The sequence below is a fragment of the Peromyscus leucopus genome, chromosome 20 (genome assembly GCF_004664715.2).
Source record: "Peromyscus leucopus breed LL Stock chromosome 20, UCI_PerLeu_2.1, whole genome shotgun sequence".
Taxonomy (NCBI): Eukaryota; Metazoa; Chordata; class Mammalia; order Rodentia; family Cricetidae; genus Peromyscus; species Peromyscus leucopus.
This window is the reverse complement of record NC_051080.1, coordinates 61,790,628-61,818,534: the sequence shown is the minus strand read 5'-3', so window position 1 is coordinate 61,818,534 and position 27,907 is coordinate 61,790,628. Positions and strand designations below refer to the sequence as shown.

At 39.6% G+C, this 27,907-nt stretch overlaps 1 protein-coding gene across 1 annotated transcript in view; it reads right to left on the bottom strand.

The window, feature by feature from the left end:
• Window positions 1-27,907, bottom strand: part of LOC114694833 (MDM2 binding protein) — a 75,080-nt gene that overhangs the window by 30,842 nt on the left and 16,331 nt on the right. The window contains exons 10-14 of the mRNA XM_028871906.2: window positions 27,550-27,622; window positions 22,693-22,810; window positions 10,684-10,857; window positions 9,016-9,123; window positions 127-288 (exon numbers count right to left, since the gene is read on the bottom strand). Of these exons, the coding sequence (XP_028727739.1) occupies window positions 127-288; window positions 9,016-9,123; window positions 10,684-10,857; window positions 22,693-22,810; window positions 27,550-27,622 (635 nt within the window). The remainder of the gene's footprint in view (window positions 1-126; window positions 289-9,015; window positions 9,124-10,683; window positions 10,858-22,692; window positions 22,811-27,549; window positions 27,623-27,907) is intronic.

Here is a 27,907-nt window from a genome sequence, read left to right as displayed (position 1 = left end):
TTTGACTTGGCCAATATAGCTTATAAAATTTTTTAAAAAGGCTACACACACACACCACCACCACCACCACCACCACCACCACCACCACCACCACCACCAAAAAATGTAAAGTAATAAAAAACTTACCATTTACCATACCAGCAGCTTTCATTTTGTCTGTCTGTGTTAAAATCGCTTTCGGGGTGAGAGCATCAAAATGACCCAGGAAGCGATCCCTGGTGAGCACCAACAGACTTTTGAGTTCATCAGCAGAAACTGCTTCGGGCTGATTTGCAGCCTTCCTTCTTTCTGCCAGACAAACAGACACAATTAACCACAGGACACTGCACCTGAAGCAGCAGCTCCTCTGTCTACTATTGTCATTAAATATATCTTTGAAAAATAAAACAAATATCTACATTCCTATGGAGCCACATTTTTATTTTGATCCTATTTATAGGTAACAGCAAAATTCTGAGTTATTATGTGAGATGGGGGAGTACGGTCATTGGTTAACAGTAAGAGTGGGTGGACAATAAAGACAAGCCTGCAAGTCTTCAGGGATATATTATGGAACATTAAACATGGTCTTACATTCATATGTATATATGGTGGCTATTCTTGGTTGACAATGTGACTACATTTGAAATAAACTAAAATGCAAAAAAATGGAGGGTGTTATAGAATATTATTTTAAGATGTTTTACATTTGTTTATACTGTGGAACATTTGTTTAATGATGTAAAGATGTGTTACTTTTTTTATGTTGCATTTGTTTAACTCTGTGAAGCTGTGTTACTGTGCCTGTGTAAAACACCTGATTGGTCTAATAAAGAATTGAATGGCCAATAGCGAGGCAAGAGAAAGGACAGGTGGGACTGGCAGGCAGAGAATAAATAGGAGAAATCTGGGAGGAGGAAAGGAGGAGGAGCAAGAAGGATCAAGGAGGAGGATGCCAGGGGCCAGCCACCCAGCCAGCCAGCCAGCCAGCCAGCCACCAAGTAAGAGTGAAAGTAAGATTACAGAAGTAAGAAAAGGAAAAGCCTGGAGGCAAAAGGTGAACAGGATAATTTTAAGTTAAGAAAAGCTGGCTAGAAACAAGCCAAGCTAAGGCCAGGCATTTATAAGTAAGAATACGTCTCTGTGTGTGATTTCTTTGGGAGCTGGGTGGTGAGATCCCCTAAAAAGTAAAAACAACCAACAACAGGAGGGCACATCAGTGAAGGATTTTTTGCTTAATTTAAAGTAGGAAGATCTACTTCTAATCCTGATCTTGAGACGGGAAGACACATGCCTTTAATCTGGGCCACCTTCTGCTGGAAGCCTATAGAGGGAAGCTTTTCCTCTTTGCCTGCCTGCTGTCGCCTTGCTAGCACATCCGTTCCTTCACTGGCATGGAAGCCTACTTCTTCAGGATTCCAGCATGTACAGAAGACCAGCTGAGACATCCAGCCTCGTGGACTGAGCAACTACTGGATTCTTGGATTTTCCATTCATAGCCAGTCATTGTTGGATTAGCTGGACTATAGCCTGTAAGTCATTCTAATAAATTCCCCTTTCTATCTATATAGAGAGGTTCATCCTATAAGTTCTGTTGCTCTAGAGAGCCTTGACTAATACAGCATATAAAATTAACACCCATAAAACTTTTTACTAAATACAATAGCATAGGCATTCCTGTTTCTTCCTTCTCCAATTCTAAACTCTGGGTAAAAGAATTAAAACAGAACACTAACAAGAAAAAAGTAACAGCAGCCCTTCTGAACAGACCATGGAAGACAGAAATAAATGGTAAACTGAGTCAGCAGTGACCACTTTGAGTGCCTGCACAGAACACTACCAAGGAGTGTGGGCAAATGTAGTGAGATGCTAGCCTCAACCCAGTCTGGACAGAAAGGGTCAGGCAGCCTCAGAGACAAGCGTAACTGCTTCCAGTTTTAACAGTTCCAAACCACAGACTTCACGTGTGTAGAAAGGTCATGTTAAAGATGGGGTTAAACCTAAGTTCAGCAAAAGCCCCCATAGTTCCAAACATCAGATCCCAAGCCCTGCCACCAAAACACCAGTGGCTATAATACCTCACTGGAAAGATCAGAGTCCCAGAGATGTCTTCAACTCTGTGACATTGTGACACAAGATTGTCACCTATGAAATTCAGGAGTCTATATTGGGTCCTATTCATAGCAATCCTTGGCCACATGTGGCCAGTGAGCCATAAGAGGATTCTAAGAACAAAACATAAAGCTGAATACCCACAGAGAGAAGAGCCCCAGATACTGATACTGAGATGGTGTAGAGGCAGGCTCAAATCGGAATACTGAATTCTCCCCCACCTACCCTCCAGTGACCTCTGCCAGGTAATATTAGAGGCTGGAAACAAAAGCTGCATTGGAGAACAGGGTGGATGAGGAACAATCACAAGCCTTGGAAAGGGTTGACGGGAAAGGGCCCTGCATTTCCTATGCTAACCCCACGCATGGACTTCAACCCAGGAAGACTGGTCGCTCCTTCTTGCTCCACCCGCTCACTGAGCTGGACATGACGAGGCAGGCTTTGACTAACCCTTGCTCTTTTTGTTAAGAGCCAGCCAGCAGTCTTCAGGTATCCTCTCTGTAGTGTGGCCAGGGACCTTCTCCTATATGGTTGGTCTGTAGTTGCCCAGTTCCAGCAGGTAGCCAATAGCTAAGTCAAGACTTAGTGTATGGATGAGAAAGCCACCTGGACCATAATCTAAAACGTCATACCATTTCACCAGTAATTTATCTGTACATTTCTTCAGCTTCTTCCTAAATTGGTTGCAACTTTGGGAGAAGAGTTATTACTGGGTTCTTTCAAGAAAGAGAGAGAGAGAGAGAGAGAGAGAGAGAGAGAGAGAGAGAGAGAGAGAGAGAAGAAAGAAAGAAAGAAAGAAAGAAAGAAAGAAAGAAAGAAAGAAAGAAAGAAAGAAAACCAGCCAAACTAGAGAAAGATGAAAGTAAAAAAGTAAAGACAAAATGATGAAAAAGGATTCCAAAGAAACAAAGGCATTGTAGAAAACAGAAAATGTGATAGAATTAATAGTCTCCTAAGGTAGAGAAAATACTGGAATAAGTACCAGCTGGTTGGATGAAGGAACAATCATGGAACAAAAAAAGAATTCTTCCCAATGTGTGGTTGTATGTAATCTTAGCAGACCGGAAGTGGTACTAAGAGTGAAAGATACAAGAGTTCAAGGTCATCCTCAGCTACATATCTATTTTAAGGCTAGGCCACATGAGACCCTGTCTCAAAAATCAATTGATCAATAAATAAAGAACTATTCTGTCACCCAGAAAGACACACATGGTATGTACTCACTCATAAGAAGATATTAGATATAAAGCAAATGATAACCAGGCTATAATCCACAGCCTCAGAGAAGCTATCTAACAAGGAAGCTCCTAAGAGGGAGGCTTGGATCTCCCTGGAAAGGGGAAATAGATGAGATCACCTTAGTAAACTGGGGCAGGGGGCTGTGTAGAGGGGAGGGGAGGGGGGATGGGAACATGACAGATCGAGGGATCTGGATGGGCCAGTTGGGAGAGGGACGGAGAGGGAGAGCAATGAAAGAGGTATCTTGATGAGGGGCCATTAGGGAGAAACCTGGTGCCAGGGAAACTCCCAAGAAGCCACAAGGATGACCCCAGCTAAGACTCCTAGCAATAGTGGAGGTGGCCTTAACTAGCCTTCTCCTGTAATCAGATTGATGACTACCCTAATTGTCATCATAGAACCTTCATCCAGTAACTGATGGAAGCAGATGCAGAGATCCACAGCCAAACACTGGGCCAAGCTCCAAGAATCAAGCTGAAGAGAAGAAGGAGGGATTATATGAGCAAGGGGCATCAAGATCATGATGGGGAAACCCAGAGAGACAGATGACCCAAGGTCCTGGGAGCTCACGAACTCTAGACCGATAGCCCTGGAGCCTGCATGGGACCAAAGTAGGCCCTCTGCATGTGGGTGACAGTTGTGTAGCTTCGTCTGTTTATGGAGCCCCTAGCAGTGGACCAAGATCTGTCCCAGGCACTCAAGCTGGCTTTTTGGAACCTATTCCCTATGGTGGGATGCCTCATTCAGCCTTGATGCACGGGGAAAAGCCTGGTCCTACCTCAACTTGGTATGCTATACTGTGTCGACTCCTTAGCCTTTCTGAGGAGTGGATGGGGCGGTGGGTAGAAAGGAGGTTGTGGGAGGGAACAGGATGAGAGGAGAGAGGGGAAACTGTAATTGGTCTATAAAACAAACAAATAAATTGAATTGAAAAAAGAAAAAGAAGTGTTCTGTCCTGGAACATCAATATATAGCCCTGTGAGAGGTATAGGAAGAAGAGAAGTGGACAGGGAATTACTACAGATCTAAAAACATTGAGGATGTTCTATTAAAATGGCCTATCACCTATGCAGCTCGGTAAATAGGGTGTGGAGTTGGGGGTGAGGAGGACACACTATCATTCGGAGTCAGGCTTCTGGAGATAACAACTTCAGCGAGTGAGTCAAACCAATAAAACACAAGCGCACTGCAGTGGAGAGGAGTGAGGTTACATTTCTAAGAGCAGATCAAGCATATGGCACTGTGTTATAATACATACAGTCCACAGCTCAGCAGAAAACTTAGCTCTGCTGTTACAATGTTAACCGATCCATGCCTTCACTGTTCAGGGTCACTAGGAAGGGAAAGGGGAAGTGAAGATGCCTTAGAGACACTGATTCTTTATCTGCCACAGTTAGACTTTAAGAAAATCCATGAAACTGGATACATATACTTACATAGTATCTAAAACACAAAGAAAGGCCTGAACTAGCTAGAGGGCTGAGGATAGCTGCCTGCCGACACAGAGGCAGAGAGATGAGGATGGGCACCTGTGGACACAGAGACAGAGAGATGAGGATGGGCACCTGTGGACACAGAGACAGAGAGATGAGGATGGGCACCTGTGGACACAGAGACAGAGAGATGAGGATGGGCACCTGTGGACACAGAAACACAAGGATGAGGATGGGCACCTGTGGACACAGAGGCAGAGAGATGAGGATGGGCACCTGTGGACACAGAGACAGAGAGATGAGGATGGGCACCTGTGGACACAGAGACAGAGAGACGAGGATGTCAGCTGTGGACACAGAGACAGAGGATGAAGATGGGCACCTGTGGACACAGGGACAGAAGGATGAAGAGGTTTGAGAGGCACTGCCGTTCCACATTTGAAGTTTTCCCATATCATCTGAATTTTCAGACTGTATCTACATATTACTTTGATACAAAACATTTCTTTTAAAAACACTTCTAGACCAATCACATTTTCCTTCTATAATAAACCTGTTATCCTAGAAACTGATAGGAATTCAACAGCCATTGAAGACTTACTGCCTGTGAAGCACCATCCCAGGCCCCAGACTCAGAGGATTCAGGTGTATGACGTTATAGCCTAGTGTATATTAATGATGTAAGGCAGTTGGTAGGAAGGCAGCAACCACTTCCCCCTTTAGAACATCAGCTTTATGATGCAGGCCCTGGAACGCCCTACCTCACTGATGTAGGTATTCTCAGGGTCCTTGCAGATTCAGCCCAAGGTAAGAAACACAAGCTTTCTGTTGCCAAAAATATTAACTGTAAAATCAGAGTTGTGATAATCTCTTTCTGTAAGATCTCACCAAGGAAACCAGAAGCCTCAGTGTATTTTCCTTCTGTACAATCAACTGGTAGTCATTCAAAAAAAAAAAAAAAGCTATGCACAGCTTGCTTTCCCATGGAAGACACACAATGAGCAATGAGCTTCAGGAGTCAGTCCCTCATTTTATTAACTAAAACTATATTAGAGTTGGCCTCAACTATGAAGAGTTCCAATTACACCACAGTTTGGAAGGCAGGGTAAGAAAGCACACTGACCTTAATAACTGAGAATGAGGGAGGAGAAGGAGATGAGGCTTAATACAGTGATGAACTACATATTTAACATAAGGTTAAAAAAAAAAAATGGCCAAGTGGTGGTGGCACACTCCTTTAATCCCAGCACCGGGGAGGCAGAGGCAGGCGGATCTCTGTGAGTTCGAGGCCAGCCTGGTCTACAGAGCAAGATCCAGGACAGGCACTAAAACTACACAGAGAAACCCTGTCTCAAAAAGATAAAAAACATAAAATAAAAAAACAACTAAGCTCGTATATACGCGAGTAAGTGAGAAATAAGAACTCAGGAAAAAACTTAAAACTCTGAAATGGGTCAGCAAAGGAATGCTATATTCTTTACTACATAGCAGTAATGAAAATTCATTACTGAGAAATACGGAATATCTAAAAGCCATCAGCTGAATATGAATCAGGATTTTAGTGGGTTCTATGAATTTTTAAAGGATATGAAGACACTGGTGTACTGAGTGTAATACTGGAGGCAAGCAACACTGCTTTATTATATTTACATCATACTGAAGTCTCTAGTTTAAAAGCTTTTCGGCATTCTAAAACTTTTCCTTGAAAACTACTGAGATGAGGTATTGTTAACTGTCTTTCCAAGGATAAAAGTTATTAATTACAAAAATTAGGAATATTAAATTATAGTTAGGTTTTATGTTATTACTCCAATACAACAGATCAGATGCTTTTTAAAATAAACTGAACATAGACTCATTTAGAAAGTTAGATTCCAACAAGCTTTATTTGCTATTCATGTTATTTTAAAAGATAGTATGTCTCAAGTATCATTAATTGGTATGTTTTTATGAAACTCTCCAGTTCTTTATCATTTGAAACTGGTCAGGGAAATATTGGAAGAACTGGACTATTTATCCCATTTCATTGGTATTTTAAGGACATCTTTTTGAAGGTTTGTTTTATGCAAAGAGGTTATTTTATCTATGTCAAAGGACTGACTTTTAAGAGATCTTTTTGTTTAAATTCTTTAGTTTCCACAACATACGAATGGGCTTAAAAACATTTCTCTTCACACATCACCACAGGAAAATGACTGACGAACATACCCAGACATGCATACACTGAAAACTCTTGGCTATCATTTCCCTCTGCCTCTTGAAATACAAAATTGTACAGATGCATTTTTTGCTACCCAAGTAGTCAGTCAGGGAAGGGATGTGATTTGTTGAGCAAGGATTATCATCATAAATGGATTCACTGGATCATTAATCTGAGCCCCAAGATTTAATGCTTCAGATTGCCAATTGCACATTTGTATGTACATGTTAATGTGATGTATGCACATGAGCGTAAGTACACACATATACATGTGTGGAGGCCAAGGTATATTCCTTCATTGTTCTCCACATTCTTTAAACATTTAACTATTTTGTGTGTTGGGGGATGGAGTACATGTACAGGCCAGAGGGCAACTTGTAGGTGTGAGTTCATTGCTTCTGGTGTGAGGTCCCAGGAACAGAACTGTAGTCATCACATTGGCTAATGCCTTTACCGACTCAGCTGTTTCTCCAGCCTATCTATCCTCCAAGGTCTTTCCTGAGGTAGGGTCTCTTACTGAATCTGCAACTCATCTCTTGGCTAGGCTGGCCAGCCAATGAACTCCAGAGTCAACTCCCCTCAAATGCAGCATGTGCACACTACCACACTCACCTTCTACATGGATGCTGGGGATCTGAAATCAGGCCCCATGATTGTACAGTAGGCACTTTACCAACTGAGCCGTGTAGGTCCCCAGGCAAACATCGACTACCACTAAAATTTTTTCTTCCTGTTCACCCTTATCTCTGTGTGTGTGTGTGTGTGTGTGTGTGTGTGTGTGTGTGTGTGTGTGTGTGTGTGTACACAAGTACTGCACAAGCCACAGTGCTTATTTCATTTCTCTCCTTCCACCACCTGACTTCTGGAGACAGACTCAGGTCATTGGGCCTGGTGGTAGCTCCTTTACCCACTGAACTACCTCAATCCCACTGAAACTTTTCCTTTTTAATAATACTTTCCTTGAACAAATATCACAAATTAATACACAATTACCTTGGTTTTATACAAGTAGAAAAACTTTTCAGTGTTTACATGAGTAACTGACTAGCGAATATTTTTTCTAAATATTCTAAATTAATTCTAAAATTATTTCCTACCAAATAAATAGACCATTGGATTCAATATAATTTAAAAGGCTTTAGGATAAAAGAGTACAGTTTTACTTCTTAATATATATTTATAATATTTTCTTCTTTATGTAACTAAAGTAGTATAAATTTAAGGAGTGTCTTAATTATATATCAGTGATTTAAAGCAAATTGTTATTAGGCATCACTGTACATTTAATATTTATAAAAATGCAGATTGATAACCAACTTAATATTAATGATGGAAGAAAAACATCAGATCTCTCTTTTTTTTTTGTTTTTTTTTTTTTTGGTTTTTCGAGACAGGGTTTCTCTGTGTAGCTTTGCGCCTTTCCTGGAACTCACTTGGGTAGCCCAGGCTGGCCTCGAACTCACAGAGATCCGCCTGGCTCTGCCTCCCGAGTGCTGGGATTAAAGGCGTGCGCCACCACCACCCGGCCAGATCTCTTTTTAAACAGTGTTAAGCCTCTCAGCTAAGGAAAACCCATGATGCTAATTTCAGTATGTGAACTAAGCCCAGTTATCATTAGTTATTAGTGATGGTTAAACTGAAGAATCAACGTGCAAGTTACCATACTAATTTCTCTAGACTTGCACTTTCTTCTATTTTCAGTCTCTACCCTCCTTCAACAAAACTGCATAAGGATTATATGCATTAAGTAGAGTAACAAACTTCTGTGTCTTTTCTAGATATGGTTCAAATTATACAAATTTGAAAGATAAAATTTCCCTGGCAAAATACATTTTGAAAATATTTCCAATCACATACTGACAATCAGGATATTCTGAATGCAGTAAAAATAGCAATGCAGACCTCATCTACCCTAGTCATCTATTTACATGAAGCTCTATGGATCACACCTGAAAGATAACATGTAGAGGAACATGTATGTAAACACAGATGACTCACACTAAACAGACCCACACTCTTATGGTAGAATCAAAAGCCCAAACTGGTACTTACTCAGGCATTCTTTCAAAGCCAAAACTTGAACGCTGGCTAACTGTTTCTCCCTCTGTAAAATCTGCTCCTCAGAAAAACTTGGGAGTGATGAGAAGTCAAAAGGAAAACCTAAGAAATAAGAAAAAGTCAACATTGATGATATTCTATGCTAAGAATTAAAATTCAGCTCCTAGGAAGTGTGTTAGGACATGACTAGAAACATAAAAGCCAACCACTCACCTCTCTTGATGTTGCACATTTCAAAGTAACTATTAAACATGGGGAAATGAGCATACTAAATTGTTCTATATTTTAATCTTTGATCTGACTCTTAATTCCTTGAGGGATATGGGTACCAGGGTAACTTCACTACATAGTATTCTCTTTTGCCTACTTAGAAAACAAAGCCAGAACATTTTCTCCTTTCTAAGTACAGGTTCTCACAGTCCCCACAATGAGCCACAGGTCTACCTGTCCTCGTCCGTTCCATTCTTTGCATAATGAATCTAGTATAAAACTACACAACAGTTCCAGAACTGCCGTGGCTGATCCAGGCTCATCCTCTTTTCTTCTTGTATACAGTTCTCAGATAATTAGAATGTGCAGGAAATGCACTATCAGAAAACACAAAGGAAAGCTTGGGTTTGTTCCTCTCTCACCTTCAAGGGAAGCCTACTCGTACTTTGTTTAGGGAGTCATGTGACCCCTGAAGCTTGTAACCCAGAGAAGGATGCCTTCGGGTATCCTCAACTGTGCTATGCGTAGGACACAGGGAGTCAAGACTCCATGTGCACCATACAGCTTAAGTCTTGGGAGGCTGGCTTGTGATAGATCCTGGGCTGTTTCTGTCTCTGTGCTCCCTGTCTGTGAATAATATGCCATTGACACAGCCAATATATACACAAACTCTCTCTCATACACACACACACACACACAAATGTAGAACTTAATATAGAACTAAATATGGAACTTAGAAAAGAGAAAGACAAACATCAATGAAGCAAAAGAGGCTTGAGAGAAAATAAATAGAAATAAAAAAATTTGAGTGTTGAAAGCAGTAAACACTAACAATTTGGCATCTGAAATTAAAAGCTAATAGCTAATCTTTACTTTGAATGTTGTAAAGGGATTAATTTTCTTCATTTTAAATTATAAAAAGGTTATATTAAAATCCCAGCACGGAGACAGGGAAGTGGATGCAAAGTCCCACCCCTAACCAAGAAGCTGTTTGCAGTTAATACCTGCCAGGAAAAGGAAAACCAATTTTTCTCTGTGGAGAGTCACTGGATATATCAACCACACTCCAGGGCAGGCCCAGGCCAAGAGCGGTTTGCCAATACAAAACGGGACTCCATGTTTGCTGTGTGCTTCTTGTTCTTGTTTGGTATTTTCCACCTTGTTGAGTTTTGTTTATTAGTTCTGATTTTCTTTTCTTTTCTTTTTTTTTTTTTTTTGAGGCAGGAAGAGAAAGAACATGAACTTGGGTGGGTACAGAGGTACAGAAAGATCTGAGAGAAGTTGAAGGAGGGGACAGAACAGGACCAAAATATTTTATATTAAAAAAAAAAAAAAGGTGAACTAATGGCAGAAATGGAGTTTCATTATTATTCCTTCCACTTACAACCATGTCAATTAATTAAAGTACAAACAAGTGTGGGGACGGGTCTCTCCAGCAGAGTGAATACTTACTGCACTTGGCTTCCTCTCTCTCTGTTTTCATCCTCCCGTGAATGAACCGGAGTGCAAAGGAGCCGTTGATCTGGCTGGCCGAGTGAAGCAGTGTGGCCCTGCACTTGGTCCTGCCGTTGCCTTGCAACAGGAGGTAATAGCTGGAGTACTCGCCTTTCACGTCGACATCTGGAACTGAAGAACAGTGATCTAGGTAAGAACAGGGAAACACTGCTCATCACATGGCAACTGTTGATCCCTAAGAGAGACCGACTGGACAGCTCCATGGTATCTGACGATGAAACAAAGCTGTCGCTCGATACATCTGGGACCGTTTGGACGACCCATTTAGTTGAGAAGCTGTTGAAGCAGAAAGTCATGACAGCAATAAAAAGTATGGACTTTTTGTCCTGTCTAATCACTACATACTCATTCTTTTGCTCCAATTTATTGAAGCTCCATAATAACTTTCTCATACAGATATGTCCATATTTCCAACGTGTGTGTGTGTGTGTGTGTGTGTGTGTGTGTGTGTGTATGAAATGCATGCATGTATGTGGGGTATATGTATTCATGTGGTATATGTGTGTGTGCATGTGTACATGTATGTGTATATGGATATATATGACGGCAAAAGTCCACATATGGTGTCTTCCTCAGTCGCTCTCGACATTATTTTGAGATAGTCTCTCTCACTGAACCTGGAGCTCACCCATCGGCTAAGCTGGCTAGCCAGTTAGCTTCAGGGATTTGCCTGTCTCTACATACCCTTCATTTCTTCCAAGTAGAGTAAATTGCCACTTAGAAGCACACACAGCTCAACTGGGGAAAGGAGAAGAGAAGAGAAAAACAGTCTTCCACTAGCTCTGTTTCCCTGAATTCAATCAACAACAGAGAAAATACTGGGGGGTGGGGGGAACACGTTCATTTAAACATGTACAGACTTCTTTTTTAATTACATAGCAACTGCATTATACAAGACATTGGAGGTAACCCAGCAATGCCTTAAGTGCACAAGACAAACAGTTTATTCTCGAACAAGCGTAAAACAAGGACAATACAGGACAGCAGAACTGGAGTTCTGAAATAATGATCACTGACTATCAAAGAGGGCTTAGATGCTGTGGAACAGTCTTTGTTCACTGTAGATATGTACAACTCTCGTTGGTTAATAAAGAGCTAACTGCCTATAGCTGGGCAGGAAGAGACTGGGCAGGAGAGCCAGACTAGGAGCAAACTGGAAGAAGTCTCCAGCCAGACACAGAGGAAGCAGGACACGTATGAAATGAGGTAAAAAGCCATGAGCCACGTGGTAGAACTTAGATAAGAAATACATATTAATTTACATTGTAAGAGCTAGTTCGTTATAACTCTGAGCTATCAGTCGAGCATTTATAATTAAGTCTCTGCGTCAGTTTGGGAGCAGATGCAGAGACACAGAGAAACTCCGCCTACATTTAGATGCTGAACACGGAGCAGCACCCTGTATATTTCTTTCCCTGAACATTTTCCAGAATTTTGAAAGTGAGATACCATAACTGAACTTTTCCTTTTTTAAATGTATATGGGTGTTTGGCCTGCATGAATGCTTGTGCACTATATGATTTCCTGGTGCCTGTGGAAGCCAGAAGATGTGAGATCCCCTGTCCCTGAAGTTACAGATGTCTATGTTGGTGTTGGGAATAGAATCCAGGTCCTCTGGAAGAGCAATCAGGGCTTGTTTCTCTAGTCCCTAGAGGACTTAATTTGAACAGTAGAAAAAGACACACTGCATGAAAGGATCTTTAACATAGTATATACATTATATACATACACCTATGCAAAAATGCTAAAACAAAATCAGCACAATAATTTTATCACAAGTTTATTTTACATACATGATCTGTGAATAAATGCTTATTCCTAAACAAGATGAGTATCAAATAATTTTTGCAATTAGATTACAACGAAGACATCATTCCTATTCATAAACAATTCTTCTAGAAATGAATTTACATTAAGGTAATCAGAAGAGAAAAACAAAATTCTACCACAGGACAGAGCGACCTTAATTCATGGGTCATCTTAGAACTGACAGTTGAAGCTGCACGCGTCTCTCCACTACGTTCTGTGTTTGTATTAGCTTGTTTCTTTGTGAGCCCTGTAAACACCGAATTCTGCAATGACAGCAACTTCACTTTTCCCCAAAGAAAAACACTGACTTTAAAAACTCCCAACCACCACAACTGCAGTCACTGAAAACATGTTGTCTCGGACTTTTGGCAGGTGCCAATTGAAGACTTATTTAACAACTTTCACGCAAACTCTGCAGGAAGTACCAGACTTACGATTAGCAGTTATTTAATTGTGATCACTCCTCCTAAAGAAGTGAGGGGGAACGGATTATAAAAGACAATCTCTACTTCCAAATGCTGTATTTGCGCAATCAATCAGTGAGGCAGTGGTTGGCTTGCATGCTCCTTCATCAAGACATGAAAGTATTTTCACTACACAATACAGATAAAATGAGAAAGAAGAAACTACCAAGTGTCCATTCGTTGCATCAAATTTTACAAATTAACACAAACCATACTGAAGGTATGATATACTATGATTAGAAATCCATTAGCCAAAAAAATTACTATTTTTACAGTGCTGGAGTTAAAACCCAGGCCGAGTACATGCTAGGTAAGTGTTCTAACCACTGAGCTCCATTCTCTGACAGATTTCTATTGCAAGGAAATGAAGCCACCATCTTACATCAATAAGTTTCTTAGTGGGTTTTAAAACCTCCTAACACTCACATTTTGTTCACAGTTCAACAATACAAAAATAAAATTAAATCAATGTAAATGAGAAATAATATTTCATATTAATATAAGGGAAAATAAAAATATCTCAGACAACTGGGTAGGAGTATCCTGACACACTGACAATTATTTTAATATATTCTCTTTAAGAAATGAAAAATAATAAAAACAGCTATTTTAATCATGCCAAGTTCAAGGCTGGCCTAGTTTACAAAGTGTATTCCAGGATGACCAGGGCTACACAGAAAGACCCTGTATTGAAAATAAACTGTTGCTGGAAGTTTTTACTCTTTTTTCTTTTAGGGGCTCACCACCTAGCTCCCTAATAAATCACACAGAGGCTTATTCTTAATTATGAATGCCTGGCTTCACCTTGGCTTTGCTAGCCAGCTTTCCTTAACTTTAAATTATCCCATCTACTTTTTGCCTCTGGGCTTTTCCCATTCTCTTACTTTTGTAAATCTTACTCTTACTCTATCTATGGCTTGCTGTGTAGCTAGGTGGCTGGCCCCTGAAGTCCTCCTCTTCTGGCTCCTAGATCTCTCCCTCTCCCAGATTTCTCCTATTTATCCTCTCTGCCTGCCAGCCCCACCTATTTTTCTCTTCTGTCTTGCTATTGGCTGTTGAGTTCTTTATTAGACTATCAGGTGTTTTGGACAGGTACAATAACACAGTTCTACAGAGTTAAACAAATGCAACATAAACAAAAGTAATACACCTTAAAATAATACTCTACTACAATAAACAAAATAAATGAATAAATAAATAATCATGCCAAAATAAATGTCAATATACAATCTAGACTTCAATGTAGGCAGCTTAGGAAGCTATATTCTTTATAGCAATGAAACCATTGTTTAGTTATAAACTCAATTTTGAAATAATTCAGAGCCAAGTAGGAGGCCACAAATGCATTCATGGTAGCACTTTTGCACACACATACATGCACACATGTGTATGCGCACACAACCCCTCCACACACACACAAAGGAAAAAAAATCTAACTTTACATTCCTAAAACACCTTCCAAACACATACAGACAATACTGATCCCTCACCGTATCTCCCGACTAAGCTTTGAGCAAGTTAGCATACAATTTAGATGTTAATAAGACTTCAAAAAAAAATCTTGTGTCTCAGTTCTAGAAAGAATCTTAACTGATAGCTGTATTTACAACTATATGAAGCCTCCTACTGTGGAGATTACAAAACCAAGATTTACAAATTCTATCACAACCATTTCAAATAAGTCATAAGCTAAGTACATTTTCTTTCTATTACAATACCTAAAACATACAATTTGAAAGCAACAATGAATAGAAAATACATTCAGAGGCTATCCTAGGGCCTCCAATTATGAACAATGACTTCCTTATTGTTGTATAAGCACAGGAAGCATGTTAGCTCCTGCAAAATAGGGAAAGGATATTGCAGAGCTTACAAAGTGTTTATCCTCATTACCAGTGAGACTCAAGTTTGAGACCTACTTACTACTCAGGAATCATCTTTCTCCGGGTAAAGGTTGAAGTCCCAAAACTCAGTTTCTCCATTCTTACTCTGTCTCCGAACACTTGAGTGATTCTCTTCAGTAACTGACACTCTTCAGCTGAGGCTGAAGCGTGCAACGTGAGGCACAGACACACATGTGAATGACACCACGTGCTTTCACGAGCGCGATGGCCTGTCCACTGACGCTGGATTGTTCTCGGGCGCAGCCCAGCCCCACTTGTTTGTTTGACAACTTTTCTAACACTTAGCTGGGGCTGAGAATCACTGAACTACAGAGAAGAACAAAGCTCTACATTTACTTCAAAGGAGACTTCAGTGAGCCTTACCAAACAAACAAACAAAATCCTTCTGGGTGTGAGAACAGCACTGTGGGTCTCACCCACTTCCTCCCATCCACCACCCTTCCCTACTAATCTCTTCCTCACATTGATGTCTTTGGTTTTGTTTGTTTGTTTGTTGTCCCTCTGGGTTTGGCCAACAAGTCACTGGAACCCCATGAGTTTACCCAGTGGAAGGCTGTGGCTCCCCATCTCCCAGAGTCCCATCAGTGGCCAAAGATCCTCAGCAAAGGAAGGTTCAGTGATGCTTCCCCACCCATGACTGAATGTTGAGGGCTTGTCTTGTGCAAGCCAAGCACAAGTAACTGCAACTGCTCAGTTTGTCAGTTTGTGACTACACGAGTTATGTTGTGTCTACAAGGTGGCTCTGCTGGGCTGGAGAGATGGCTCAAAGGTTTAAGAGCACTGGCTGCTCTTCCAGTTCAATTCCTAGCACCCACATGGTGGTTCACAACCATCTTTAATGAGATCTGATGCCCTCTTCTGGTGGGCAGGCATACATGCAAGGAGAACACTGTATACATAGTAAATAAATCTTTAAAAAAAAAAAAAAAAAAAAAAAAAAAAAAAAAAGGTTTGCTCTGCCTTTCTGTCTTCCAGCTCTAACATTCTGTCTCTTTTTCCGTGATTTTTCCCTGCCACAGAGAGGGTAGAAAATGGATGATTTAGGGCTAAGCCCTCATCCATCACTTACTCTCTTAGGCAGCTGTGAGTTCGGCATTAAGCACTGATCACTGAAAACAGATGCTTCTCTAAGGTTGAGAGTAGCCTTTATCTATGCCTATTTTTTTTTTTAAACAATTGTTCACAAATCTTATGTGAAAACATATACCCTTTTCTTCTTGGTAGATAGCTAGGAATGGAATTATTGGGTTGTATGATTAAGTATAAGTTTCATCTCAAAATGTTCTGTGAAGCATCTCCCTCCGCACCAAAAACGTGTGAGGTTTACTACATCCTCAACATGGGATGGTCACAGGTTTCTATTACAACCATTCTAATGAGTGTCCTGTAACAGCACATTCTGGTTGTCATCTGCATTTCTCAAAAGGCTAATGAGACTGAGCAGCTTTTCAGGAGCTTCCTTATCCATTCATACATCTTCAGTAGTGCCATATTCTGAAAATCAAAGATAATAAATGCAATGCGCATGGCACATAGTGTTAGAATTCTGCCCTCACTCCAGCTACATGGCTACATATGCACAGTTCAGGAGTTGAGCGGGAGGTCTTGCATCTTGCATCATCAGTATGCGCTGGCTACTACGTACATGATGTGGTCACACAATCTGCACCTTAAAGCGCCGGATGCAGACCCCACCCTCTCTCTCTCTCTGCTCTGCTCCCCTCTCCCCCTACCCCACCATCTTTCTCTCTCTCCAGGCCTGGCTCTCCTCTCCCCCCAACTTCCTCCCAATAAAGCTCTCTAACTAGGTAGTTGTGGCCGTGGCTCGCGACTTTTCCACAGGTAATCAGCACTGCCACCAGCGCCATTTATCATCCTTTCACACAGTAGGTCTCCAACACTGACAGATAACAATTTTTATCTGATCTCTCTGACTTGAGATGATGATCATTGGATTTTTTTTTAACAATTTTATACCATGGGTACTTTTCATTATACACCCGGCCTTTCATGTAAATTGTATATAAAGAAATCTCTCTCCAGTCATACAGGTTGATAATTTCATTAGTTTATACAATTCTTTTCCAGTTTTCTCCATAGCATGATTCTCGAGAGATTTTCTTACTATCTCTTAAAAGCATCCCTTGCTACTAGACTTTAAAGCACGTATCAAACTGAGCACATCCTAGTTCTCACCACAGGGATCTGTTGCTACTTAAGAACTGCTGTTGTTTGTTTTTGTCTCTTTGGGGGGGGGGGTGACACAAGGGAATCCATGGATGATATGTAAAATTAAACTGAATTATAAAATAAAATTTTAAAAAAGATATTAATACCTTAAAAAAAGCAATGTCATTAGGGCACATATTTATTGTGTGTGACATCTCTGGTGTTTTAAGGCTGTGGACTAGGGTACGCTGGAAGTCATGCAAAGCCATACTTAGTAACATCTGAATATCCATCAGTAAGATTTGTTAAGGGAACTCTGTTAGTATTGATTCTATATTGCAGCCCATGAACAACCAATCTTTCTCTTTAACTATGTCTCTCTACTATTAAATTGTGTGAGAGTGTCCAAAAATAGAGCCCATATAAATGCCCTAAGGGGTCTGTTTCCACTGATCAATGAATTGAAACAGGACCTTCACACAAAATACTCTTTAAAAACTGTAATTTAAGGAGGTCTATCAAGTCATTTTAGTGGTTAAGTGCTCCAGATCAAATAATTTCCTGTCCTCTTACAGAATATCCCTCTTCAATGCTGACAACACTTCATTTTACTCATTTACTAAGTTCCAGATGCGTTGTAAGGATTACTCTCTAGCTCCGATAATAATTTTGTTTTTGGTGTGCTTATATTGCTATGCTCTAACCAAAAGATACAATTAGAAGAGTTAACAATAGATAGAAGAGTAATTGATGTTTATTGAATATTAATTAAATTACCTTGTTTTTAAGATACACTGTATTAGGGATCATGGAATTCAGTGGAAAACGAAAGTGACTGAATGTGCGTACAATAAATGTGAGAATAAAGAGATTAAAATTCAGTGTGTGTGTGTATGTAAATATTTGCATGCAAATATATATTCAATTGTTTATGTTAAGTATCAGAGAATAGCTTGATTTTGTCAAATAAATTAATACTATACTTGACAAAAAAAAAAAAGGAAATGCTGTTGTTTGCTTTTGTCTCTTTTGGGGGGCCTGCCACCCAGTTCCCCAATCAATCACACACAGAAGCTTATTCTTAATTATGAATACCTGGCCTTAGCTTGGCTTAGTTTCTAGCCAGCTTTACTTATCTTAAATGATCCTGTCTACCTTTTGCCTCTGGGCTTTTCCCATTTTCTTTCTTCTGTAAATCACACCCTTACTCCATAGCTTGCTGTGTGTGTTGCTAGGTGGCTGGTCCCTGGAGTCTTCTTCCACTTCTGGCTGCTAGATTTTAGATCCCTCCTCCCAGTTTTCTCCTTCTATATATTCTCTCTACCCGCCAGCCCTGCCTATCCTTTCTCCTGCCTTGCTATTGGCCAGTTCTTTATTAGCGCATCAAGTGTTCTATATAGGCACAGTAACACAGCTTCACAGAGTTAAACAAATGCAACATAAACAAAAGTAACACATCTTAAAATAATATTCCACAACAAAGAACGGTTCATCTATAAAAGCAACAGCATCTGTAGTTCAAATAAAAACAGACATGTGCTTTACAAGGAAAGAAACTTGAAGAACTGATAACACCTGAGACACATACTTTGGCTCATGGTTCATGAATGAGTCCAGGTTCGTTTTGTTGTTGTTGTTGTTGTTATTGTTGAGACAGCAGTTATTACGACCGGAAATACATACCTCACTTAGAAGCTAACAAATATTTCTAAGCACCTGTAAGCATCAACCAGAGACAAATTCACGATATTAAACAGCTGCAAAGATGGAGAAGGTCTGCTGGCAACTGTAGGTGCGACAGCAAAGCTGATCCCGGATGAGAAAACAGCTTGGGGCAAAGGCCTGAAAACATTAAGACACTGAGCTATGTGACCATCTGGGGCTGAGAACTGAGGGTCTTATCTCTTCTATAATGTAAGCTTCAAGATTTTGTTTGATGTGGGTCAGGCACGTAAACCATCCTAGTAAACCATAGATGCTCAACTAAAATGTCTGTGGAAAGCATGAATAATGCACACACAACATGTATAAATGATGAACACATACATTGAGGTGTTCCTCTTACCACATATAATGTCTAAATCATTGCACACCTTGCTTTCTTCATGCAGTGTCTTCAGGACTGTTCCCACTCAACTGTTACTGAATACAGAGTTAGAGCAGGACTTACAATTACTTCTCAGCACTTATTTTCTATGCAACAGCACGAAAACAATGAATGGGATATAAAGTGTCTCTCCTTCCACAGTAATCCCCAAATTACTGTACTGCATCTAGTGGACAGTATCCATTCTATGGTCAGGTAAAATGTTTGAACCAAAAATGTTTAACTGACTGGATGGACGGATTAATTAATTAATCCATTAATTAACCCATTAATTAATTGATCCATTAATTAATCAATCAATCAATCAATCAATTGATTAAAATGATTGACAAAGTCACAAAGAAATACAACCAGGAGATTATTTTGGGAAACAGGATAAGTTTTAATTCAGAGACTCCGAGAACAATGATGAAGAAACATAGTTATGGTTTGGGGATGACCCAAGAGTTAATGTGGGTCACTGAGAGAAACTACTGTTGGTGATGGAAGTGCCGGGGTATGAAGTTTTCTGGATCTAAAAGTTACTGAAACTAACCAAAACTTGCCTCCTCCCTCTCTCCCTTTTTCTTTTTTTTAAAACAAAACTTGGCTTCTATATTGTGTCAGTGGAGTAAGTAGCAAATGTCCTCTTCAGGAAGGGTCAGAGCTAGGAAAGGCCTTAATCAACTACCCTGTTTGATTTTGTTCTGCTTCTTAGAAGAAAGGAAAAGCTCCTGCAAGGATCCAGTTTAATCAGTGCTAATGACCTGGACTAATCAGTAATCAACAATCTTTAAACAGGATCATGTGATCTATGTCATATGACTATTCCAAAGTTTCCATAGTTCATCCCTAAGTTTCAAGAGGCAGTGATTCTAAAACCTAAAATTGAACAACAAGGTATTTTCTTAGCTGCAATCATGTGGAAACCAATCAACCAACCAAACACCTGAGTAAATTCTCCATCAAGAAACTACCTTAGAATCAGAACCTTCAACTTGGAGGCTTCTCAAAGTTGTACAAAGTTACAAGCAGAAAAAGAAGCAGTGATGAGCTACCCAGGCCATACTCGGTTTATTGAAGGGATGCAAACATTCAATATACATTACTAGTCATAGACACACACGGTGCTGACAAACAGTTTCTCATGACTTCATGCACTGTGAGGGAAACTTAACTGTACTGCTGCTCTATAACTGATTTTGTTGAAGCACCTCAAAAAACACAGCTGTATCCATCCCCCATGAGCGGCGGAGGTGGGTTAAACCTGCACTTATTCATGTTCTAGCGTTGTGCAACAGGCTCCACTAATATCTTGAACTGTGGAGGTCTCTGTAAATACCCAACACGGCCAGTCAAGTAGGATCCCAGTGAGACAGGGAGGAAGTCCTGTTCAACACAACTCAGAAGCATGTGTTGGTCAAACTTGCACAGTCTGACATACGGCAGTTTGTTTTAGGCATATTTAAGTATAGCACAATTTGGAAAAAAACTTCCTGGTGATAATTAACTCAGTCCCATGTACACAATAACACTTAAAACATGATTACATTGAAGCTCTTTGTAAAGTATATGTGACCTCTTCCAGAAAGATGAGTTCTATAGATTGGCTCTATGTGACATCTTAAGGGTCTGGGGGAAGATCTGGTGTGGTCTATCATTCAGATGGTGCAAAGGTCATTGGGCTATTAACTGTCTGCTGCGGGCCACAGGAATATATCATAAGAACTCAGCTGGTTATGGCAAAGTCACTACCTGGAGGGATCAGGGAATTCCTCCAGAGGAAGCCAAATCCCAAGGAGTTTTTGGTGTTACTTGGCTTGTTATATATCAGCTGTATTCTGTTATGAAAATCATGTGTGCCTTCATAGTTTTTCCAATTAACTTTCCCCTAAGAAGGACTAACAGTGTAGACTGATCACTCTCTGGACAAACACATTCCAGGTATTTGGAGAACAGCCTCAGGAAAGGCTTTCTCTGGAATCAGATTATCTCCCTTGGCCACTTTCAAGGACTACAGGAAACACCACCCAGGTGGGCGCCCACTGTTAGTCCCAGGTGGACTAACAATGGTAACAGCCCATATGCAAGTCTCCTGACTTACGGTAAATTCCACAAGGAGACGCCGCCTAGGAGAGGTGGATGTTAATAGCTTTACACAATTTAGCTCAGACCCTCCCTTTTATATACCGGGACTTCCAGGGCACAAGGGGGAGAAGAGAAAAGAGAATGGAAGAACTAGATGGGTAAGAACTTGAGAGGAACGAACTGAGATGGGGAAGAACTAGATTGAAGGGCTAAAAGAGAGGACTAGAGGAACAAGATGGAAGATGAGGAAGAGCCAGATGGAGAAGAACAAGATGAGGAAGAGCCAGATGAGAGAGAAGGAGACGAGAGAGGAGCTGATAGGGGAAAGAACTAGATAGATGAGAACCTAGAAGGGACAGAACCAGATAAAGGAATTAAGATAGAATCTAGAGGGGACAGTAGATAAATATAGAGAGAAATCAGGCAAGAAAGGAGCTAGACATGAGAACAGAACTGAAGCTGTGTATAAAGGATGTTATGCCAGAGGAATTAAAGCAAGTGGACGATAGAGCTCTGTGTGCTGAGATTCTATTTCCTGAAAATAGTCCTCGCCGTTAGTTGTTCTCTCTCCTGAGCCCCTGGGATGTATAATATTAAGGCTGGTCCCTCTAATATTATACAAGAACTGTCTCTGTTCCCAGCCTTCTGGGCAGAAAACAAGTATACATTTCTTCCTATAAAGAGACGACAACCCTGTGTTTCCCTAATGCTTATCTGTGAACACAAGGACCTCTGTGGCCCCTACATTGAACATCCTAGATTACTAGAGGTATAAGTGCTTGGGGGAAGCCCCAGAACTCATAGCAAGGTTCTGTCAATGACCTGAACTCTAAGTTCTCTAACCAACAATGCCCTTATCTGTAACATGAAGATAAACCAATGTACAGTTATTATAGAAGTCATATTGCTTGGACTAGAGATGCCTCAGAGATTAAGAGCACTGGCTGCTCTTCTAGAGTTCAATTCCCAACAACCACATGGTAGCTTACAACCGTCTACAAAGAGATCTGATGCCCTCTTCTGGCATGCAGGCTTGCATGCAGACAGAACACTGTATATATAATAAATAAATAAATCTTTTTAAAAAAAAGTCATATTGCTAAATACCTAGGATGCTGTGTGGCATAAGTAACCTTTTAAATAGTTAGGTTCTAGTGTCTTGAAAACTATGCATACAGGTTCATATAATAAATGAACCATTTTATTTTCACCTGTTTTGTTCTTGAGATGAGCCTAAGAATCCAATATTCAAAATTAGTAGCTACCTAATTACCAAAGTTCTGCCTATAAAGTACTGCCCTTCTTAATGGACATGGTTAGAGGTATTAAAACAATACTCTCTAATAAAGAGTACTTCCACTTCAAATTTGATAATACATTATCTATATTATGTACCAATAAAACAACTGAAGGATGCAGAACTTACCACTGATTGTCTTGGGCCTTTTAGCTATGTATTCCTTCCACTTTCTTGAAGCCAGTTGACTGGGAGGCGGAATGAGTACGTTACTAACAGTACATGGCAATACAAAAAGAGCACCAACCTGAAGAAAAAATAGAGCACATTTTTATCGATTGCAGACTGAAATTCGCTGTTAACAAATATCACGCGAAATTCACATTTCACACATTTAGCAATTATTGAGCAATGATTTTTCAAGAACTTCACTGCAAAATCTAAAGAAAAAGGCCCCCATGACCTTCCCCACAAAATAAGAGAGCGAGGAGAAACAAAGAAGCAAAATAGAAAGACAGATCCAAAATTATAGTCTCCTCTTTACTACTGGGTAATTATTTCTGAAAGCTCTGTCTGTGGTGAGTGTTGATTGGCAACTTGACAAGATTTAGATATGCCTAAGAGGCAAGCCTCTGGGTACACCTGTAAGAAGCTATTTAGATTAGACTAGCTTTTAGGCATGCCTGTGAGGGATTATCTTAATTAGGTTAAAGAAGTGGAAAGACCTTCCCCTAAAAGTGGGTGGCATCACTGCCTGGCTTGGGTCCAGGACCGATTGAGTGGGGAAGTTATGTGAGCATTGGCAGTCATTATTCTCTTGATGGAGAATATTATTTTAAGATGTGTTACATTTGTTTATGCTGTGGGACATTTGTTTAATGATGAAAATATGTGTTGTATTCTTTTACGTTGCATTTGTTTAACTCTGTGAAGCTGTGTTACTTACTGTGCCTGTCTAAAACACCTGATGGTCTAATAAAGAGCTGAACAGCCAATAGCAAGGCAAGAGGAAGGATAGGCGGGGCTGGCAGGCAGAGAGAATAAATTGAAGGAGAAATCTGAGAGGAAAAGAAAAGAAGGAGTAAGAAAAGGAGGAGAGGAGGACGCTAGGGGCCAGCCACCCAGCCACCTCGCCAGCCATGGAGTAAGAGTCAAAGTAAGATACATGGAAATAAAGAAATGAAAAAGCCCAGAGGCAAAAAATAGACAGGATAATTTAAGAAAAGCTGGCTGGAAACAAGCCAAGTTAAGGCTGGGCATTTATAAGTAATAATAAGACTCTGTGTGTGATTTATTTGGGAGCTGGGTGGTGGGCCCCCAAAAGATCCAAAAGAGCAAAGACAAACGACAACATTCTTTCTTTCTTTACTCTAGACATAGTATAACCTGGTGCCTTAAGTTCCCCATCATGATAGACTGCGCCCTTGAACTGAGAGCAGAAATGAACCCTTCCTCCCTTACAGTGTGTTTGTCAGCCTATTTACCATAGCAACAGGAAAAGTAAATAAGACATTCACTATTCATATTTTCTGTGCATGAATTAGGTTGTTGGTATGATTTCTTTGTGAATCTACAAAACCACGAGGAATTAACTGAGAGATCTAGTACCAAAAATGTGTGGTGCCATAACTTTAGAAACTTTAACTGTATTGACTATTTTTGTGGCTTGAAAATTAGAATACATCCAAAAGCAACAGAGAAGCTTTCATTCCTAGAAATAAGAGATTTAACGCTAATAGGTAAAATGCAAAAGATAACAAATTAGACCCCCCCCCAAAAAAAGTTACAGCAGCTTCCAACTGATGTATGAGCAAATTCAACTTTTTCATATTTGTATTCTCAAGGCTAAGCATACAGATGTTTATTAAATATTTGCTCAAAAGAATCATTATGATGCATTTATCTAAATTCTCAGTCTGATTAAGGACTAAATAAAACAAATTACAACTCTGGAAGTTATATTGCCCATTTTAGAAATGTAGTTACATCAATCAGCACATTCCAATAAAGAACATTAAGTTAAAAAAAAAAAAACTCTGAAGAAATTTAGGCAAAACATTAGTCAAATATCTTACACCTAATGGAAATGTTTTTAATTGCCCTATGGAAATAGATTAGTTGCATGGCTATGTGACACTGAATTAGCATTTTACAATGTTAGTTCTGTTGCTGTTTATTATTTTTACTTCTACAGTCTTAATTACGGATATAAAATTAAGGAAAGAAGTGTTTGTCTTCATTATTATAGGAAAAACTTTTTAAAAGTTAAATGTCTTTACACAGTCAAATATTAGCAATTAGAAGTAAAGCTACTTAGCAATAGAAAAGAATCATGAAATATCAAAGACAAATCTAATGCTCTAAATGCTAAAACTCAGTCCTTTCATAAACAAGACATCATTGTCCAGAATGCAGACCATGGGAGAAGAGCCACCAGAGCAGTGAGGTGGAAAAGGGTGACACCAGTGAGGTGATCGTACCAGGGAAGTTCTCACAGCTGCCTATCCAGGCTGAATGCAGTTCTACACAAAGCTTACATACTGACTCATGACCCACTGCCATGGACCCATTTTTGAGACAGTCTCATTGTGATTAAACATTTGCTACAAATATTTAAAACAAAGATGAAAACATATATTTCTGAATCTCCCAGGTTTTAATTTCCTATAAAATAACTGTGTCAGCTGCTTACACTGGATCATAATAAACTTGATTTCTGATCATTTATTCTCACCCATGCCCTAACCCTCAGACAAGTTCTTGAGACTTGAGGATGATGCCGTTGGGTTGCCTTTGTAACTCAAAGAGGCTAGAAGCGCATTTCAAACCTCACTGCCAAACCTTGATCCATCCGGTCTTTGCACCGATCCTCATTAACAAGCAATCACTAGTGAAATCAGACCTAAAACTTCACAAACTCTCCTTAAAAACAGCATTTCCTAGCCACAGAGTAGTGTTATCAGACTCCCTAATATCCTTGTGTAGCCTACAAAAAGAGGCTATACTGAAAAAAAAATGTTCCTATCTACTTTGGGGCTAATCAAAGAGAAAGACAGATAGATGAGGGATAAACCAAGACATTTCCTAATGATCACATAGATTATGAGAACTTAAGCACCAACCAAGGGTCTTGTCTACCTGCTGTCTTCAATATCTGAACAAGCATCTGACACACAGCATGACAAAAAAATTTGGATAAACAACAACAACAAAACAAACAAAGGTCTGATAACAACAAAGTATAACCAAACACATTATGAAAACGTCACAATGAAACCCATTTCTTATATTCTAAACAAAAACTTTTTAGTCAAACTGATAAAAGAAAAATCTACACATATAGCACTCAACTTCAAGGAAGAAGCAGCTATTCAATTACTTTTTTAAAAAAAAAATGTAAAGACAAGTTATAACCAATATAAATAAACAGCTTCAAATTCAGAGCTTGTTTATGGAAGTCACAGGACACCTGTGCTAGCTAGTTTTACATCATCTTGACACGAGCTTGACACAAAGAAGGAGCCTCGATTGAGAAAATGCCTCCACAAGATCATTCTATAAGTGACCTTAATTAGTGATCAATGGTGGAGGGTCCAACCCATGGTGGGTTCTATAACCCACCTGGGCTTGTAGTCCTGGGTTCTATAAGAAATCTGGCTGAGCAAGCTATGATGAACAAGCCAGAAAGCAGCCCCCCTCCATGGCCTCTGCATCAGTTCCTGCTTCCAGGTGCCTGCCCTGCATGAGTTCCTGTCCTGACTTCTTTCAGTGATGGATGAAAGTGTGAGCCAAATAAACCCTTTCCTTCCTCAGCTTGCTTTGGTCATGGTGTTTGATCACAGCAACAGTACCCTAACTAGGACAACACCTGTTGGTGTACACCACCTCTCTGCTGTATACAGAGAGAAGCTTAGAAGGCCTCACAGACTCACTACATGTGCATTCATTATACACTGACGATTTAGTCATGGTCCCAAAGGCACATTTAAAACAAAATGGCTGCACACAAGATAATAAATAACTTGGTTCACTTCTGGAATAAGCATTACCTTTAATAACTAGATAGACTAAGGGTTATTTCATATCAGCACTAAACAAAGGCATATGTGTAACTTTAACTTGACATCATCCAAGGCCACTTCATCAAAAATACTTTGACACACTATTTAAAATACTATTAAACATACAGGAAAATGGGATTAGAATCTCCAAAATTCTAAGGGGTCATATAGGCAGACATCTTACAACCAAAACCACATTTACTTTACAGTATCAGTTTTCTAAGGGAATATCAACCAAGGCCTAATTCTAACACCATGAGGAAACTGCTAAAATGATAGTAATCACTATCTCCTCTCAGGGGCCTTTGTTAATAGGCTGGTACTACAGGAATAAGAAATGTTACATAAAGATGGCCAATAAGTATTTTGTGCTTTAACAATCATTCCTATAGAAATGCAATAGTTGACGAAATTTTCAGAAGGAAATAAAAACTTTTATGTTTTTCTTCCTTAAAATGACACAGGTCTTTAGATACAGGATTCTGTATTTTTTACAGTTTTTAAAAAATGTCCAAAAGACATCAAGTTTATCATATGATATACAAATGTAATTATTAAAATAGCTATAAATCTCTTATGCAGAACTGGAATAGAGAAGTAATTTTTAACATAAAAATAGGCATCCAGTGATGTTTGAAGTCATCTCATTTCCACCTCCTGCCCATGAAAAGACAACACAGGGATACAAATGACTTCCCAGAACTGGAACGAGACGTCACCAAGGAGGAGATTAATGACGCATTCCAACATTTAAAATAACTCTTACAATCATTGCACATAAGGTTCATTTCCAAGTCTCCTATAAAATCAAATGTCACTTTGTCTACAAAACACTTGAGCAATGTCTTAACATGAATTACTGCCAAAGCCATGCTACGTTATATTATACTAAAGAAACCAAATTTATGAGCAAGAGCTGTATTTTCTTTTATCATGTCCTTAAATGTTAAGGATTAAAAAACAAATTAATAAAAGCCTTCTATACCTTGCCACACAGAGAAGAGAGCTGTTCCAACAGCAGCATGGAATTCTGCCTCGTGCAGTTTCTGGTCACCTCTCTGTACTAAGGAGTTAAAGAATGAGAAAAGAGTAACCAGGAAAAAAACTCGACTTGGAAAAACAAGCTTGATTATTTCACTCTCCCATAATTCACTGAAAATCACTCATTAAGCTTAAGTAAAAGAATTACCAATTATTCTTTGCCTTACACATTACTTTCTTGATTATTAATCCTGATTATCATTCCTACAAACTATAAAAACAAGAAATGAGTAAAAAAAAAATCTCTGTATTAAAAAATTCAAGAGTGCTATGTGAGTGCTCTGTTTCAAACCAGCAATTAC